Source organism: Eleutherodactylus coqui, chromosome 1 (assembly GCF_035609145.1).
Source record: "Eleutherodactylus coqui strain aEleCoq1 chromosome 1, aEleCoq1.hap1, whole genome shotgun sequence".
Lineage (NCBI taxonomy): Eukaryota > Metazoa > Chordata > Amphibia > Anura > Eleutherodactylidae > Eleutherodactylus > Eleutherodactylus coqui.
Window position 1 is genome coordinate 199787576 of NC_089837.1, and position 20427 is coordinate 199808002.

The following is a 20427-nucleotide window of genomic DNA, read 5'->3' on the forward strand; positions in this document are numbered from 1 at the left end:
TCCGTACTTGCATTGTTTCTGTTTCTAACTATTAGACCCCCTAATGACTTATAATGGGGTCTGTCGGGCCCCCTTATTGTGGCCGTTGTTTTGACGGGAAGAATAGTGCGGCATGCTGCACTACTTGTCAGATTGGAGGGACTGCTGAGACTATGAAAGTTTACTATGCTCTGGAATAAGGGGGCACAAGTTGTACCTGGTCTGGCGGTCCTGAGCGGACAGCTGCTGATTGGGCAGCAGTTATTAACTTCCTTGCATGAACACTGTGCAGAAGATCCAGCACTTGTCTGTATTCTCTTTAGAATTTCCTCAGCCGACTAATCTATAATCTAACTGGTTTCTATGGTTTTTGTTTCTTTACAACATGGCAGTTAATAAAAGCGAGCGTAGATAATTGTAATACAAACCACAATGTAGCGAACTGTGTTGTATCTTCTCTTACTGTCTGCAGCTTCCCCGTTATAAAACTGCTATATGTGATCTGCTTATTTTATTTTTGCATTTTTATTTATTTTTTTCTTGCTTGCCCAAAGGATTGTCATCTCCTTCTGGAAAGGTAATGTTGGCATATAATGAATGAGACCTGTTTGTACTTAATAACTTTATAATGGTTTGCTTGTAAATTATAATGCATAATCATTTTATCTTAATCTGTCAACATAAAGCACTATGCATGTTACCGCTAAATTTAAGCTTTGGGATGTTTGGGTCATTCATAGTTGAACTGGGTCCATTTTTAGCAGTTTTGTAATAATTAAAGTAGCCATACACATTAAATTGTCTGACAGGCACCCCCACCTCGCTCCTTGGCTTGGCCGATCATGCTTGTTTGTGTTGTGACAAGGGGATTATGCCGTTGCCATACTCCTTGGGTAGCAGTTTATATCTCCGGGGGAAAGATTGGCCAGGTTGAAAGCCAATGCGCTGATCCTCCTTAGCCCTGACCTCTCTTGTTGGGAGAGGTAGCCCTAATACGCAGTAGACTGTCCGACCCTACAGAAATCAGCAGGTTGAGCCCAGTGTTGTCTATGTGTATGGGCATGGTAACTGTAATGATACAAGGACAACCCATTAACACCTTTTTACTACTTTAAGGTTTTGGATTCCTCATCGTTAAGTTTCGGCACTCGGGTGAAATGGTTCGCAATATGCTTTGTTTCTGGAGTTGTCTTTTCAATCCTGGTAAGTGCGTTTCTCTTCATTCATATAGGAGTTAATGCCTTTTGGCACTTGCTTTCAATTTAAGGCATTTATAACACTTGCTGAGTTTTTAAGCCACTTTTTTCTGCTTAAACTACAAAGGGTTTCTAGCGCTTTATTATGCCTTGAAGGCTTATCTCCCGTAGATTCTGAACAAAGATGTGAAAGTCTTAACGGACCACAGGACAGCTGTATCATACATCCACAGGCAGGAAGGAACAAGATTACAGCTTTTGATTGCTTTAACCCCTTAACGACCAGCCCATAGTGTTTTTACGTCCTCCCGAAGTGGGCTCTATTCTCTGAGGACGTAAAAACATGCTTCCTGCAGAGAATAGTGCCCCTCGGGCTGTGGACGTGACAGCTCCATGCTGTCGGTGTCCGCAGGTAGCTGACAGCATGGAGCTGTCATCCCGGGCTGTTCGGGCACCCCCCCGGCATTGCGATCGGCGCTATGCAATGGATAGCGCCGATCGCAAAAAAAGTAAACAAAAGTACACAAAAGTTAAAGATTCAGCTGCTCTGATGGATCGGATCCATCGGAGCAGCTGAAATTACTCACCCAGGTCCAGCACGCTGCTCCCCGCTCTCCTGCCGCTCCGGGGCCCGAAGCCGGTCTTCTGCGCATGCGCGCCAGGCGGCATTACGTCAGCCGCATGCGCAGAAGGCCCGGCGGCGCGGGAGATTTAAAATCTCCTGGCTCCCGGCTCCTGTAGGTAGCCGGGAGGCAGGAGATGTCAGCGGGGACTGCGGTGAGCGGTCCCCGGTACCGCGATCGCCGTTATCCAATGGTTAGCGGCGATCGCGAAAAAGTAAAAAAAAAGTTTTAAAAAAGTCAGTTTCACCTCCCCTCATGGATCGGATCCATGAGGGGAGGTGAAAATACTCACCCCCAGTTCTCAGCGGTGTCCCGATGTCCCGGGACCCGAATCCCCGTCTGCGCATGCGCGCCCGATGATTGACATCGGGCGCGTGAACAGACGGGCTCGAGCCCCGGGAAATTCAAAATCCCTCTGCTTCTGGCTGCCATGTGTAGCTGGGAGCAGAGAGATTATACCGGGGACATGATCACTGTCATCCAATGGATGACAGTGATCATGTAGAGTGAAAAAAAAGTGTAAAAAAGTTTAAAAAAAAAAAAGTAAAAAAAAGTTTTGAAAAGTTTAAAAAGCGTACGTTTCATCTCCCCTCATGGATCATATCCGTGAGGGAGGATGAAAGTACGTACCTAAGGCCCCCAGATTTATCCGCGGACCTTACCACAGCTTTTGCACACGTGCCCGTCGCCAAAATGGCGGGCGCATGCGCAAAAGCTGTGGATTGCCAGGATAATTTAAATTCTCCCTGCTCCTGGCTACAAAACGTAGCCAAGAGCATGGAGATTTAATGGGGGTCCGCAGTGAGCGGTTCCTGGTCACGTGTTCGCCATTATCCAATAATGGCGATCACGTAAAAGTAAAAAAAAAAATTAGAAGTTTCATCTCCCCTCACTGATGCGATCGGTGAGAGGAGATGAAACTTTTTACCGGAGGCCTCCGTATTTGAATCCCGACGCGATCTTCCTCCGTGGACCTTCCCAAATTCTGCACATGCGATTGCCGGCAAAAAGCCGGACACATGCGCAGCAGTCGGGGAGCCCAGGAAATTTAAAATCTCCTTGCTCCCAGCGACCAACGGTCACAGAGAGCCTGGAGCAGTGACGGGTGGCCTCGTTGAGCGGTCCCCGATCACGTGATAAAAAGGTAGCGATCTACCTTAGGCCGGTCTCACATGACCGGATAGGAATTACGGATTCTGCATGCTTCTGATCCGCGGTAATACGCAGATCAATCGCATTGGATTACACAATTCCGCTCACATTAGCGGGTCGGAATTGCGTAATCCACTCGCAGAAAAGAGAACGCAGCATGTTCTATTTTACTGCGGATATCGGCAACATAGAGCCCATTGTGCTCCATGGTCGCGGATATACCCGCAGTCCATACGCAACTACATTGTGTACGGGCTGCCTGTACCCGCGTCATCGCTAAGCGATGGTGCGGGAAATACAAACAAAGGTGTACTGTGCATGACCGCTTGTGTGAGTAGGCAGTTATGCGCAGTACATTACGCAGCCGTACGCAGGGTCACAGCCGGGCTCACAGATGGGATCCGCTGTGGGCCTCCGCAAGCGGATTCTGCCTGCACCCGCGTGAGCCCGGCGTTATTCAGACCGCTACCTGTGATACGTATTTTACAAGAAGCCCCGGGAACGTTCGCCTTCCTGCAGTTCCAGGAGCACCTTGTTGAGCGCCTTCTGTGTGAGACCGCCGCACCTCATCAAGCTTACGGAGACTCACGGAACGCCACTTTTTACACCCCATACCCGCCACTGAGGTCATGAAATACCCCCAAAAAGCATGAGAGGAGGGGGGGGGATACCCGGTTTTATTGCCCCATGGGCCCATTCCAACCAGCCTCCGTAATTACCCCTGTCTTCGGAAATACTACACAGTTCACATTTTTACTTTTATCTAAGGTTTGCGAACGCCAAAAAGGGCGTGGAGTGTGTGGGGGAGGGGGGGAATTTTTAGGGAGTCAATCTTTATTCTGTACAAATAAGCAATGGGGCCTGGAATTTATTCAGTTGTGCCCTAAAATCCAACAGGTGTTCCGTCCTTTATAGGCCTTGCCATGCGTTCTGTAAGTAGATTAGGGCCACAATGGGTATGTTTCTGAACTCGGGACAAACGGGGGTATCCATTTTGGGGTGAACGTCTTCATTCCTATGTGCACTGTACAAAAAAACTGTTTTTAAATTGAAAAAATTGCCAAAAAAATTGAAAATCGTAACTTTTTCCTTCTGCTTTGCTTAGATTCATTCAAATACTGTGGGGTCAAAATACGCAGTACACCCCTAGATGAATTCGTTAAGGGGTCTAGTTTTCAAAATGGGGTCATTTGAGGGGGTTCTTTATAGTTTTGGCCGCTCAATGGCTCTATAAGTGGGCAATGGGGCCTGAAATTTATTCAGTGGTACCCTGAAATCCAACGGGTATTCCTTTCATTGTAGGCCTAGCCATGGGTCCTGTAAGTCTATTAGGGCCACAATGGGTATGTTTCTGAACACGGGACAAACAGGGGTATCCATTTTGGGGTGAAAGCCTTCATTTATATGTGTGCTGTACAAAAAAAACTGTTTTTAAATTGACACAATAGCCCAAAAAATGAAAATCCTATTTTTTTCCTTTTGCTTTGCTTGAATTTATTCAAAAACTGTGGGGTCAAAATATGCAGTACATCCCTAGATAAATTCGTTAAGGGGTCTAGTTTTCAAAATGGGGTCATTTGTGGGGGTTTTCTATGGTTTTGGGCGCTCAAGAACTCTACAAGTGGGCAATGGGGCCTAAAAGGACTTCAAGCAAAATCTATGTTCTGAAAGCCACCGATTACTCCTTTTATTTTGGGCCCCGTTGTGCATGCAGACATAAGATTAGGGCTACAATGGGTATATTTCTGAAAACAGTACAAACAGGGGTATCCATTTTGGGGTGTAAGTCTTCCTTCATATGTGTGCTGTACAAAAAAAGCTGTTTTTAAAATGACAGAATTGCCAAAAAAACAAAAATCCAAATTTTTTCCTTTTGCTTTGCTTGAATTTATTCAAAAACTGTGGGGTCAAAATACGCAGTACACCCCTAGATAAATTCGTTAAGGAGTCTAGTTTTCAAAATGGGGTCATTTGTGGGGGTTCTCTATGGTTTTGGGCGCTCAAGAACTCTACAAGTGGGCAATGGGGCCTAAAAGGACTTCAAGCAAAATTTGTGTTCCGAAAGCCACTGGTCGCTCCTTTCATTTTGGGCTCCGTTGTGTATCCAGACATAATATTAGGGCCACAATGGGTATGTCTCTGAACACGGGACAAACAGGGGTATCCATTTTTGGGTGCAAGTCTTCCTTCATATGTGTGCTGTACAAAAAAAGCTGTTTTTAAAATTACAGAATTGCCGAAAAAACGAAAATCACAATTTTTTCCTTTTGCTTGGTTTGAATTCATTCAAAAACTATGGGGTCAAAATATGCAGTACACCCCTAGATAAATTCCTTAAGGGGTCTAGTTTTCAAAATGGGGTCATTTGTGGGGGTTTTCTATGGTTTTGGGCGCTCAAGAACTCTACATGTGTGCTATGGGGCCTAAAAGGACTTCAAGCAAAATTTCTGTTTTGAAAGACACTGACTACTCCTTTCATTTTGGGCCCCGTTGTGGACTCAGATATAACAATAGGGCCACAATGGGTATATTTCTGAACACGGGAGAAATAGGGGTATCCATTTTGGGGTGTAAATCCTGATTTTCATGTAAACTATAGGAAAAAAATATGTCTTTAAAATGACAGATTTGCAAAAATATGAAATTTTACTTTTTCTCCTCTAAATTGAATTAATTCCTGAAAAAAAACTGTGGGGTCAAAATACTCATGACACCCCTCAGTGAATATATTAAGGGGTGTAGTTTTTAAAATGAGGTCATTTGGGGGGGTATCTATTATTCTGACACTCATGAGCCTTTCCAATCTCGGCTTGGTATAGGAAAACAAAGTGTTCCTCAAAATGCTAAAAAGTAATGTTAAATTTGTACGTCTCCTAAATAGTTAAAAAAAAAACAAAAGTTTTTCCAATGTGCGCCCAAAATAAAGTAAACGGGTGGAAATATAAATCTTAGCAAAAATTTCTATATTATGTTTGCACATATTTAAGATATTGCAGTTGGAAATGTGAAAAAATGACGATTTTTTTCAAAATTTTCCCAATTTTGGCGCTTTTAATAAATAAACACAATTTCTATCGGTCTTTTTTTTCCGCCTAAATGAAGTACAACATGTGGCGAAAAAACAATGTCAGAATCGCTTGGATATGCAAAACCTTTCTGGTGTTTTTCCATGTTAAAGTGACACATGTCAGATTTGCAAAATTTGGCCTGGTCATTAAGGCGTAAACAGGCTTGGTCACTAAGGGGTTAACCAATCAGATTTTTTTGCTAGCTGAAACCCCTCTTATCCTTGACAGCAGTTCACCTCAAGGGGAAAGAGAATCTTCTGGTCGATTTATCTGAGCAGGATCAACCTGCAGCAATCAGAATGGTGTCTGAATTGGGAAGTTTGATAAAGTGGGGAATTCCAATGATTGTCTTTTTTGGCAAGAAGATCTATCAAAAGACCAGGAAATTTCTCAGTCTCAGACCATCTCTTGGGTCTAGATGCCTCTTCCCAGTCCTAGAAGGGGGTAGAGATGTTGTGCCTTCCCACCTCTGTGTTTTGATTCTTTGCGTATTAAAGACGCTCTCACACGACAAGGCCTGGGTCATTCTAACTGCTTCATTTTGGCTCGGGAGACCCTGGTTCTCCTGCCTGAGAGCCCTGTCGGAGGATCAGCTCTGGACACTTCCCGCACGAGGGCATCTATTTCAGGGTCCTGTATTTCACCTTCAAATACCATTTTACATTTGGTAACATGGATGCTGAGAGGTTAATATTAAAACACAGGAGATCAGCAGATTCAGTAATATCTTTACTCATTAGCATGAAGCAAGTCTCCGGACACTTATCTGAGAGAGGAAAGCCTTTTAAAATTTTGCTCAAGACAGGCTAGATACCTTCAAGGAACCAGACATCCCTCCTTATCCTTGAATTTTTGCAGGCAGGTTTTCATAAAGGCCTCAAACCTAGTAGTCAAGAGTACAACAATCAGCTCTTACGCTACGTTCACGCGGAATGATAATAATTTAATTTAAATGAAAGCCAATGACTGAACGATGAGCGAGAATCATGCGCTTCTCATTGGTCCAGTTTCAACGGGCTGCCAGAGAGCAGACAAGCTGGGGATGTCACCAGCTCATTTGCATAGGCAAACAAGAATCATGAGATCCTTGGCTCATGTAAAAAGGGCATCAGTGCTGTTCCTGATTACAAGTTAGCTTTCCATCCTTGGGTTAAAAGGTTTGTAACAGTGGCTAATGGGCTGAGACCTAGGGAGAGGCAAGCGATCAATCACATCTTCAAATCTCCTTGAGCGACTGAAAAATGATGTCAAAAGAACATTCAATGAAGTTTAGTAGTAGTAGAAAAAAACAATTCCCCACAAAACAATTTTTAAATAAAAACATGCAATAAATATTGTGCTTGTGAGGACCTAGACAATTTAGACATTTAGTTATTTATCCCACACAGGGAGCAATGTAGAAAATAAAATGTAAGCCAGAAATGCTATATATATATTATAGTGTTTGTTTATTTTATTTTTTTTCGGTCCGTTCATCTTGCAAAAAAAAATACAATAAGTCAATCAAAAAGTCCCCAAAATGGTATCCATGAAAAGTATAACTGTTCCTGCAGAAAACAAGAGCTGACATAGTTGAGGCACTTCAGCTGCAGCGATACAAGTTCAATTTCTACTTTTCACACTAACATTTTGAATTTTTTTTTTGGTCGTTACCAAAGTTGCCGATTTAAATTATCACAGTAATCGTCTTCAATTGCAGAATGAAGGAAAATATGATACACCTTGAACGCTGTAAAAAAAAATTATAAAAACAAAGCTATTCTAGAATTGCATTTTTTTTTGCTACTCATACCTCCCAAAAAGCAGAATAAAAAGTCATTTTTAGCCCAAAATGGTATCAATAAAAACGACAGGGTGTCCCACAAAAAATAAGTCCTAATACAGCTCTTTCAATGCAAAAAATTTAATGTTCTGCGTTTTGAAGCAACAAAGAAACTATTTTTTTCCTAAGCATTTAGTGTACAAAAGTAGTAACAAACAAAAAACCCAATGTAAACGTGGTATCACAATTATACTGTTGATCCAGAGAATAACCTCACCGTGTTTTGTTTAACACATTTATATGTACCCCAAAGTGGTGCCATTAAAAAATACAATTTGTCCCACCAAATAGAAGCCCTCATATAAATGGCTATGTTGACCAAAAAAAAGTTATGGCACTTTCCAAGTGGCAAGAAAGAAAATTACAATGGCTTGGTTGTAAGGTGCAAAATTAGCTAGTTACTCCGAAGTTAAGATAAGCAATCCTCAACTGCATATATTGTTAAAAAGGACTGAGCAGAAATGTGAAATTCTTCCATTAGATTGCTTCTTTGAAGGGCTATTCCCACCTGAGCCTCTTATCTACAGTACGTCAAGTGGATATGCCATAAGGGCTAGTTCACACCAGTGTTAGGAAGTTTCCATTTGTTTTTCTTTTACCTGCTCTATACAGGGGGCAGGGCAAGAACACCTGCTGGCGGAATGGTTCCATCTTCTAACAGAACTGAAAGGCACATAAAGACTTGAATTACTGGTCAGAACTTGAGCGGACCCCATTAAACATGTCAGTATTTACTGGACAAAATAGCGCTACTTGCTGCACTATCTTGTCCAGTTTTCTAGTGAAAATCGGCGACAGAGATTCTGAACGGAACCTCCGGTGCTGACGTGAGCGAACCCCAAATCTGATAGGTTCAGCTAAGATCATAGAGGCCACATGCAGCGCACTCTCCATTGTACTTTAGTTGTAAAATGTTATGTGTGAATCCTATAAACTACACCTTGTTGCAGATATAGAACCCCCACATGTCGTGCTTTATAGCATATACTGCCAAATCTTATAGATGGGACTGTCACTTTTATTATAGACTATGGGAAGTGGGATGGTTTGACCATTTAATGTGACTTTCCTACAAGGGAAAGGTTGTGTGCCCCTGCTCCAATAGGGTATTTGTGATAAATATACAGACGGTCCCCAATCCTACTGTTGGTAGTCAGGACCAGTTCATTACTGAAACTGTTCAGAACTCCAGCAGAAGCTGCCACGTGTCATGAAATACACATGATGCAGATAATGAGGACATCGGGAATGATAATAGTATGCTTGAAAGCTAATTGGGGCACCAAGGTTCTAAATCATGGCTGACCTTGCTAATGTGTAGTAGCTATCAGGGCATTTAGCAAGAGATTTTCCAAGCTCTGTTAATTAGATGGTGCGTAATATAGTGAAATATGTAGAATTGTTTGTATATTGATGTTTCCATAGTAACCGTGCAGTTTGTGTTAATACAGGGTAGTGCACTCCTTTGGCTTCCTAATGGAATAAAACTATTTGGCGTGTTCTACACGCTGGGAAACGTTGCTGCATTAGCCAGGTAAGCCTTTGTGTTCACCACCACCATGCTGCTTTCCTTTATCTTTGGAGTGATTTGTAGTGTTGTGTGATTCTGCTCTGTGTACTGGACTATATTTTACCAAGTCATCTACGTTGCGGCTGTCTTGAATGTTATCTATTAAAGGGGTTCTGACACGAATAATGTTTTTATGCTTTAGCAGCCATTGTTCCCTGGTCTGCCTAATGGACACAGGGAACCCACGATTTATGGCTTGTTAAAACATAAATACCTTATACTTACCTTTTTCTTCTGTTGATGTTATGCAGCGGGGGTCATCTCCCAGCAGGCAGTCTTCTTCCACAGACTAGCCAGAACGGGCCGCCCCCCCTCCGGGATTAGGCGCAGTAGACAGGTGGCCTCTGACAGGAGTCAGGCCGGGCCGCCTTTCCACTGCGCACACGCAGATCCTGCAGTTCAGCCAGGACGGCCAGGCCGCCCACAGCAAGCACTGCTTGTGACGTGGCGCCCGTCCGTTCACCTCGGAAGTGACGGAGCAGAGCAGGAAGCGGTCATTTTGACCGCTCCAGTTTTGCTTCTAGAAGCCACAGAAGAGGATGCCCGATGCAGGGGACGTGCCTGACGATCGGTCCTGGCCAGGCAAAGTAGGTAAAAAAAAATTATATATTTTTTTTCTTATGTCAGAACCCCTTTAACATGGCTGCTCATGAACATACGTAAGAATTTTGCCCTTGTCCAACTCTCTTAAGATGCCTCTGGTCAATGTGCTGACATGTCCTAATAACGGCACTTGGATCAGTAGCTGGCTAATCTTCAGAGGTCAGACATTCCTATGCTGCAGGAATGCTGTGATCGATGGGTCCCCATAGCACAAGAGGGCTCACCTGTTACTTAACATTCGGACCTGAAACAAACAGCTACCAATATTGATTGGTCCAGGTCTGACTGCTCAGACCCCTGCCAACTGAGGGAATAGGAGTCTGGAATGTCCCCAAATGAATGGAACGATGGTTGCCTATGTGCATCACTGCTCCATTCATTCACGTAGTTTTTAGTATAGTTGCTCTCCCTAAGGAGAAAAGATAGCGTTTCTGACCCCCGTCCCAGGCCTCTCACTAGCAAAGCCAGACTTCTACTGTACACTGATGAGGGGCAAGAACCCTGAAACAGCTGTATGTACATGGAGTCTGGCTTTGCTTTTATTTCCTGGTCATTGTAACAAGGCTTGTATAAAAGGTCTGACTTTGGCTTGAAGGAATGCTGCCTTTCAATAGGTGGCACTGTGGAGGCATTATTCAATGTCCCTTATTTGCATTCATTTCAATGTGACCCCTGGAGATAGCGGAGTTCAAGCGATCAGTTATCTTGGGCAGTGCCATTAATTTTATAGGACAGTTGTTGATTTACTATCATAAAGCAGTTGCAGCTGTGAGAAAATACAATAATTACCCATCCTCAGCCCTGATGATCCAGTGGGTGCAGCCTTACTTTTGTCCTGGTCTCTCACAGTGGAAGTCAGGTGGCTGCTGGTAGCCAATCGGAGGCTGCAGCATCACAGTTCGGATTTCCTGGCATCGTGGTGGCCAGGATGAGAGTTGATCCCAGGAGAACAGGTGGTAACCCTGTTTCTAATAGGTGACCACTGGCCACCAATCAAACTTTCACTATCAACAGACAGGACAACCACAGGACTGCAGTGCTGGATGGCTGAGGACTGCTGTATTTTTTTTTTCCACAATTGTACCTGTCACAAAATTTTAAAGCAGCTGGACAACTTTTAGTGGTTTCCACTGTGTATGTATTAACCCCTTCAGTGGCGAGTTTCTTACCACTCTGTCAGACCCACCCGGGCAGGTTTTTTTAAATGGGCCGATTATTTAATTTCAACATTTTTTTCAGTCACATTCCACGTTTTTTGTTTTTGTTTTGTTTTTTATGTTTTGCTGTTTTTGTACGTTTAAAACATTTTTTTTTTCTTAAAGCTTTTCTCTTGTGTCGCCCCATTCCAAGAGCCGTATTCATTTTTTTCCCAGAGCTTTAGAAGGGCTTGTTTTTTGTGGGATAAAGTCCAGTCTTCATTTATCTAATTTTTGGGAACATGTAAAATTATGATAGTTTTTTTATTCAATTTTTAGGGGCGAGATTACGAAAATCTGTAATTCTGGCAAGTTTATTTTATTTTTCACTACATTCTCTGAGCAGTATAAACACTATATTAAAGTAATTCTACAGGCCGGTACGATTATGCCAATACCAAATTGTAATAGTTTTTTTCTTTTTCACTGCTTTTTTTTACACTTGAAATGATTATTTTCTTTATCGCTGCATTCAAAGACCCCCTAGCATTTTAATTTTTTTTTATGAACTAAGCTGTGTAAGGGTTTTTATTTTGTGAGATGAGTTGTACTTTTTATTAGTACCATTTGTTAATCCATGCAGCATTTTGATCACTTTCTGATCCATTTTTTTGTATGGGGAGATAAGCTAAATTAGCTATTTTTACCACGCCGTGCACCCTGCAGATTAACTTCTTAGTGACTGCCCTTTAATGTTTTTACGTCCTGCCGTTGCAGAACGTATATGCAGGGCGATAGCGCCGCCTTTCCCCCCCGCGGTGAGATCGGGAAAGGCATCTATATTACTCCCTAAATCCACAACCTGATTGGTTGTTTGGATTTACTCATTCCCGGTGATTGGTTATTTCGGTTGGCTGGTTCGCGGTGATTGGTTATTTGAGTTGCTTCTTTAGGTTGGCTAGAGTAGAAGTGGGGAGTAAAAGGCTAATATGCTCGGGGAAGCCGTGCAGGTGTCGTGGGAGCCGGAGGCCTTCTGAAAGGCCCCATGCCTGTCTTGGCAGACAGCCTATCAAGCCGTTCCCGTGGGGTGGCTTGGTAGGCTGCCTGTCAGAATGCAGTATGATGTAATGCTATGGAATTACATCATACTGCAGGAGCGATCACAGCATCGCATGTTGTGAGCCCCCTGGGGACTATAATAATAATAATAATAATCTTTATTTGTATAGCGCCAACTTATTCCGCAGCGCTTTCAGGCATGGATAAATGCAAAACAATACAACAATTACAATATAAGGTACATTGGGTTAGACACAAATGGGTTGAGGGTGGTACAGGAGGTGCAGGGGGTGGGGAACACAGGCAATAGGAAATATTATGTACAGATCATTTATCAGAAGGCAAACAGGGTGGAGCACCATAGTGAGGGGCAGGGGACTAGGTCAGGAGATTTGGTATGCTTCCCTGAAGAGGTGCGTTTTTAAGGCACGTCTGAAATTTCGTGCATCGGGAATTGTCCGGATGCCTTGGGGTAGAGCATTCCAGAGGATGGGTGCTGCTCTAGTGAAGTCCTGTAGGCGAGCATGAGAGGTTCGTATTACAGGGGTGTTTAGTCTGAGGGTGTTAGCCGATCGGAGTGAGCGGGCTGGGTGGTGTACTGACAGTAGGGAGGCAATGTATGGTGGTGCAGCGCCATGCAGAGCTTTGTGAGTGAGGTAGAGGAGTTTAAATTTAGTTCTGCAGTGGATGGGCAGCCAATGCAGCGACTGGCATAATGCAGAGGCGTCTGAATAACGACTGGATAGAAAAATGAGTCTAGCTGCTGCATTTAGTATGGATTGGAGCGGAGCGAGTCTAGTGCGGGGGAGGCCAATGAGTAGCGAGTTGCAGTAGTCAAGCCGGGAGTGGATGAGCGCAACCACGAGCGTCTTTAGCGTGTCCGTGGTTAGGAACGGACGTATTTTAGCAATATTTCTGAGGTGCATGTGGCATGTTTGGGCCAGAGATTGGATATGGGGGGCAAAGGAGAGGTCAGAGTCCAGTGTGACGCCAAGGCATCGGGCATGCCGTCGGGGGGTTATGATGGTGCCAGACACTGGAATGGAGATGTTGAGGGGAGGTCGGTTAGAAGGTGGAAAGACAAGGAGGTCAGTTTTAGAGAGGTTTAGTTTGAGAAAAAGGGAGGACATAGTGTTAGAGACAGCAGACAGACAGTCGGTGATATTTTGGAGGAATGGTCCAGAGATTTCACGAGAGGAGGTGTATAGTTGGGTGTCGTCAGCATAGAGATGGTATTGGAGGCCAAATCTGTGGATGGTTTGTCCAATTGGGGCTGTATAGATAGAGAAAAGAAGGGGACCAAGGACCGAGCCCTGGGGTACCCCGACAGCGAGAGGAAGTGGAGCAGAGATAGAACCAGCAAAGGAAACACTGAAAGAGCGGTCAGAGAGGTAGGAGGAGAACCAAGAGAGAGCAGTATCCTTTAGACCAATAGAGTGGAGCATAGTGAGAAGGAGATTATGGTCGACCGTGTCAAATGCAGCAGACAGGTCAAGGAGGATTAGTAGAGAGTAATATCCTCTCGACTTTGCAGTCATCAGGTCATTTGTTACTTTTGTAAGGGCAGTTTCGGTCGAGTGTAGAGAGCGGAAACCAGACTGGAGGGGGTCGAGGAGTGAGTTGTCAGAGAGAAAGCGAGTAAGCCGGGAGTAGACCAGGCGTTCCAGTAATTTGGAGATAAAGGGGAGGTTTGAGACGGGTCGGTAGTTAGCAGCATTAGTCGGGTCCAGGGTTGGTTTTTTAAGCAGAGGGGATATAATGGAGTGTTTGAATGAGGAGGGAAAAGTGCCAGAGGTTAGGGAGAGGTTGCAGATTGTGGTAAGGTGAGTAATGAGAGCTGGGGAAAGGGAGCGGAGGAGGTGAGAGGGGAGAGGGTCGCTGGCGCAGGTGGTAGGGCGGGCAGTGGAAAGGAGCCTGGAGACTTCTTCCTCTGTCGTTGGTTCTAACGTAGATAGTGAGTAGGTGCTGGGTGCAGTGCTGATGAAGCTGGGATCAGGGCTAACCACGCAGCTTTGAGAGATTTCTTTTCGAATGTGGTCAATTTTTTCTTTGAAATAGGCAGCTAGCTCTCCAGCAGTCAGGTCTGTCGCAGGGGCCTGTTCCTTGGGGCTGAGGAGGGAGTGAAAGGTCTCAAAGAGTTGTTTGGGGTTGTGGGATAGTGAGGAGACAAGGGAGGTGAAATAAACTTGTTTGGCATGGTGAAGGGCTAGGTTATACATTTTAAGCATGAATTTGAAGTGGAGGAAGTCTGCTGGCAGCTTTGACTTTCTCCACAGCCGCTCGGCGCACCTAGAGCACCGCCGGATGAAGCGTGTTTGGGACGTGAGCCAGGGTTGCCGTGGTCTGCGTTTGACAGCTCGCGTCATGGGCGGTGCCACTTCATCCAAGGCACGGCTGAGGGTGGTGTGGTAGTATTCGGCTGCCAGGTTAGGGCAGGGGAGGCGAGAGATGGGCGATAGGGAGGACTGAATAGCTTCGGCAAACTGTTTAGTGCGGACAGACTGGAGGTTCCTAGAGGTGCGATAGATAGGAGGGTCAGGAGAGATGCTAGGGTGCCTGATGGAGAAAGAGAGAAGGTTGTGATCCGAGAGTGGAAGTGGGGAGTTAGTAAAGTGAGAAGCAGAGCAGAGACGGAGGAAAACTAAATCGAGAGTGTTACCATCTCTATGAGTGGGGGAGTCAGAGATTAGCGATAGGCCAAGGGAGGAGGTAAGTGTTAAGAGCCGGGAGGCAGATGAGGAGCTAGAGTCGTTAGTAGGAATGTTGAAATCACCAAGGATGAGGGTTGGCATTTCACAGGATAGGAAGTGGGGGAGCCAGGCAGCAAAGTGGTCTAGAAACAGGCGGGTAGGACCTGGGGGGCGGTAAATAACTGCGACACGCAGAGGCAGTGGGCGGAAGAGTCGCAGGGTGTGGACTTCGAAGGAGTGAAAAGTAAGCGAGGGAGCTGAGGGAATGACCTGGAAGGTACAGTTTGGGGAGAGGATGATGCCTACTCCTCCACCGCGTCTGTCATCCGATCTGGGGGTGTGGGAGAACTGCAGGCCATCATAGGACAATGCAGCGGGGGAGGTAGAATCGGACTGCTGTATCCAGGTTTCCGTGAGGGCGAGCAAGTTCAAGTGTTTACTGGTGAAAAGGTCATGGATAGTTGGGAGTTTGTTACACGCAGATTGGGAGTTCCATAGGGCGCATTTGAATGGGGCAGGGGGGGCATTTTGGTAGAGAACAGTACGGGGTGGGCCTGGGTTGGGGGAGATGTCCCCTGCAGCTAGAAGTAGCAGAGTAGCAAGGGTGAGCACATGGCTCGGGGATTTGTGTGGGTGGCTGAGGTGTTTCTTTGCAGTATTAGGGGGTTGAAGGCGTCTTAGGAAGTTGAACAGTGCATGGGAGCCATACATAGGTGAGGAGAGGAGGGAAGGGCTGATGTGGATGGAGTGTGTTGGGGCTGGACGTTGAAGGAAAGTGTGAAGGCTTGAAAAGAGGATAGTGAAGGAGATTAGTGCAAAGAGGAGAGTATTTCCCTCCAGGCTTTGGGCAGTTGTGCATGTTACCTGTCTCCTGCACTGTCCAACTGCGCTGTATAACTGCATCATTCAACAGCATCAACACTTGTTGCTGGACACATCAGGGGAGGCTGCCTCAGGGGAGGCATGGAGGGTAGAACTGACTTTAAAGTTCTGGCTATAGGACTTCAGCTGGGAGTGGCTTGTTACATTTCACTAGTCAACCAGCTGACCCCACCTTTAGATGGCTAAGGAACAAGATGGGGGGGGCGCTTTATTGCCCTCTTACAAAAACAAACTGTGTCCAGCAACACTAAGATGAGACAGGGAGAAAACTATTTGGGGGAGGTGATGACGAAAATACGTATAGTACAAATAGAGTCAATTCAATTTATATGAAGCAATGGGACATACCATTGCGCACAGATTATGACAAATTTAAAGGTATCACAGCAGATTCAGTGGAGGGAAGGCAGAGCAATCAAATTCAGATGGAGCGGAGCAATGGATGAATGAAACATACCTGTTGGTGAAAGAGAGAAGGTACTAAAAGAAAGTGTAAAAATAAAAAGAATAAAGTTTTTTACTAATTATTAAAAAAAGTAGTAAAAGTTCAACCCCAACCCCCGCCATATTTGCAATAAAAAAATCAAAGTAATAAACCAAAAATACGTATCGCTACAAATACCAAAAAATTTGTGGCCCCTGGCTAGACACGCACTCCACTTTACTCACTGAACCACTATAACCTCATCGAAATAACACAACCAGCACAGACTGTTTTAGTATAATTTGTTCTGTTTTTTATTTTTATATCCAACTTTGGATAAAAAGTTTACAGTTACAATCGCTGACCACAATACTCGAGAATCTTATGTTTCTCTCAAAAGAAATTTATTTTTCTCCTGTAACATTTTTTATTGTACTGAATACGAATTACATGTTGCAATATATATCATTGGTAATCTTAAATGTATTCTGTACTGTACAATTTTATCTGAGTAAATAAAGCGAATAAAAAAAAAAAACGTATTGCTGTGTCCATAAAAGTCTGATCTATCGAAGTAATGCATTTACCCCGCACGGTGAACGTCGTCCAAAAAAAATAAATAAAGAACGCCAGAAATGCACTTTTTTGGTCACCCTATCTCCGGGAAAAAATGTAATAAAAAGCAATCGTGTCAATTGGATGCAAAAATGGTGCCAACGGAAACGACAGGACGTGCCGCAGAAAATGAGCCCTCACACAACTATGTCGACAGAAAAATAAAAAAAAAGTTATTGTTTAAATATCTTTAAAAAAAAAAAAAAATAAAAAAGTTTGGCATCGTAGCAATCGTACTGACCCATAGAATAAAGTTATCAGGTCATTATTGTTAGTTTGTGCGCCGTAGAAATAGGACGTACCGTAAGATAGCGGAATGTTGTTTTTTTTTCCCGTTTCTCTCCGCTTGGTATTTTTTAAAGTTTTTCTGTACATTACATGGTACAGTAAATAGTTCCATTGAAAAATACAACTCGTCCTGCAAAAAACCAGCCCTCATGCAGCGACATCGATGGATAAGTAAAGGAGTTATGATTTTTTTTTGTAAAAGAGGAAAAAACGAAAATGGAAAAATGAAAAAAAGCAAATAAGCTCGATCACTAAGGGGTTAAATAATGTACGAACTTCCTTCTCTGGGTCATTACGAACGCAGGGATACCACATGTGTAATTTTGTTTTTAATTTTTTACAAAGTAAAGGGAGAAAGGTGGGGTTTTGGCTTTTTTTTAATTTTTTATAAATTTTTTTTTTAACTTTTTTTTTACATTTTTGTCTATTTTAGGGGACTTACATAATTTTTTTAAATTCTTCTAATACTCTGCTTTGCTGAGGCATAGCAGGGTATTAGACAGGCTATGACGCTTAGAGTCTGAGCATCATAGCCTAATTTAGTGGCAGACCCTGTGACTATATTCAAGCCTCCGGATGCCACGGAGACCCATCAGGATCACATCGTGCGGGGTCCGATGGTGACAGCCCTTTACATACTGCGGTCGCACAGACCACGGCATGTAAAGGGTCAAATAGCAGAGATCGGAGGTCTTCTCTGCTGTAAGAGCTGGTGCCCGTCTCTCCCTGTCACGGGGACCATCGTTCGGCTTCTGACAAGTCTATAGTCTCCGTGGCAATGTGTATACAGTGCAGGAGTTCAAAAAAAGAAGCCTTAAAGGGGTTGTCCCACGCCGAAACGGGTTTTTTTTTTTTTCAACCCCCCCCCCCCCCCCCCCCCCCCCCCGTTCGGCGCGGGACAACCCCGATGCAGGGGTTAAAAAAGAACACTGCACAGCGCTTACCTGAATCCCCGCGCTCCAGTGACTTCTTACTTACCTGCTGAAGATGGCCGCCGGGATCTTCTCCCTCGGTGGACCGCAGGGCTTCTGTGCGGTCCATTGCCGATTCCAGCCTCCTGATTGGCTGGAATCGGCACGTGACGGGGCGGAGCTACACGGAGCCCCATTGAGAAAAGGAGAAGACCCGGACTGCGCAAGCGCGTCTAATTTGGCCATTAGACGCTGAAAATTAGACGGGCACCATGGAGACGAGGACGCCAGCAACGGAACAGGTAAGTGAATAACTTTTGATAACTTCTGTATGGCTCATAATTAATGCACAATGTACATTACAAAGTGCATTAATATGGCCATACAGAAGTGTATAGACCCACTTTGTTTCGCAGGACAACCCCTTTAAGTTTCGAGCAGATCAGTTATCTTCCCACTTTTTTTTTTTTTTTTTTTAAGTCCTGCACTGGTTCTCTGTGGGACTGTGCAGGCGGTACGTGTGCAGAACACAATGCCACAGCTCATGGCATTGTGTTCTGCACCGTCCCATAGTAAAACATAGCCCGGAAGCCTTCCAGGCTATATCACTATGGGCAGTGGAGCTAGTCCTGGAAAATTTTCGGGCGTGCCGCTCAAGGGGTTAATGGCTGTATTGTATATGCTAGGTCATTCTGCATCGGTATACATGTTTTACGATGGGAGTTAATGGCTGGTGTATATCTATATAACGTCACATGTCGGAAGCTTCTGGCAGAGGTGTACGTTCTGACTAGATTTGAGCGAACGTACTCTTCCGAGCTTGATGCTCGTTCGAGTATTAGCATACTCGATGGTGCTCACTACTCGAGCGAGCATCACGCTGGGTTCAGTTTTGGCCCCTCCCCGCTGCTGATGTGTCAGATTTGACCCCTCCCCGCTGCGCACGTCAACGGTAGTTTGTGGCTGGCTTGAGAGAGAGGCAGGCAACCGGCGGGTCCCATACAAAAATGCTCGAGTCTCCCATTGAAGTCAATGGGATTCGTTACTCGAGTAGAGCTCTCGAATTTTACAAAAAGCTCGACTCGAATAACGAGGACCCAAGCATTTGGGTGCTCGCTCATCTCTAGTCCTGACATATCTCCAATGAAGGCAGAAGATGAAGTGTCAACAGAACCTAAGACGCATGGGATTTCCTAATCAAAATACATTTTAAACTTTAGGTTTGGTTGGAATTTCCCTTCTAGTAGGGTTGCAAGTTGCAGAGACCTGCAGATCCTGAGAACTTAAAGGGGGGGAAAATACAGAAATTCTTGCGGTGTCTGTCTTATGGCACTGCAGCTGCATTGACTCTTATTAAATGTTGTGATCGCAGGGCTATACTGCAATCTTGACATGTAACAGACAAAGTGCTTATGCAGCTGTTGCTTAAATAATATATATTCATCTTAACAGAATATCTACAAAATTAAACTTAATTTTTTTTCCATCCATGTCATCTGCCATCTGGAGTTGGAGAAATGATAAGCCAGCAGATGTACAGTGTCCATATTAGGACATCACATTAATGAAAGTTTTGCACCTGATTGACGCTGACATTGGTGTGTGAAGCGCTGTTCTGAAGCCCCAATGTATGTGCTGCCTAGCTGCATTATAGACAGTCCCATGAGTTTTACACTCGGGGAGGTGCAGGGAGATAAGAGGCATGTGATGTTACTGCATGATGTCAGGGAGGTCACCGCAGTGCTCAGAGCACAGGACATTACACAAGGGATGAACAGCAGAGCATTGTCTTGTAACTGCCTGTGAGACTGGCCTAAGCCTCGTTTAGATGGAACTATACTCATTCAGTTTAAACACGGTGGAATGGCAAACCCGTCCAGTTTTAGTCGGCATAAAAACCAGCTGCGGCCGTGCACTTCTCATGCGGGTTGAACAATGATCATTCAGTGTTTCACATAGGAATGTGCGTCCGGAAGGGTGTTTGTCCTTAAGATGAGCACCAAGAAGATGAGTGAGGAGACTTATAAGGCCATCCATGCTCCTCTGGGAAATATACAGATGGAAAGATAGAACAATACCTCTGCAGCGCCACCTATTGGATGGCAGTATTCCTGCAAGTTAATGTCCCACTCTTTAGATAAACCTTATAACAATGATTGGAAATTGAAAACTGAGTCAGAATCCATACACAGACAACTGTTTCAGGGGTTTTGCTCCATATCAGTGTGCAGTAGGATCCTGGATTGGCTAGTGAGAAGCTTATAGACTTGGGCCAGGAAGGCTATCGCCTCTTCTTAAGGAGAGGACCTAGAATGACTAGTGCACAGGAATTGCAGGATTCTTGGCAAGAATCGTCCAGTTTAAACAGACTGCTCTGGCGTGGATAAGCTGGTGATGACGTCAGCAGAA

The 20427-nt window shown here is 44.5% G+C and overlaps 1 protein-coding gene across 2 annotated transcripts in view; it reads left to right on the plus strand.

Annotated features, from left to right (window-relative positions):
* Positions 1–20427, plus strand: part of SFT2D1 (SFT2 domain containing 1) — a 62172-nt gene that overhangs the window by 21023 nt on the left and 20722 nt on the right. For both annotated transcript variants that reach the window (XM_066605418.1, XM_066605419.1), the window contains exons 2-3: positions 1096–1182; positions 9292–9374. In XM_066605418.1, the coding sequence (XP_066461515.1) occupies positions 1096–1182; positions 9292–9374 (170 nt within the window). The remainder of the gene's footprint in view (positions 1–1095; positions 1183–9291; positions 9375–20427) is intronic.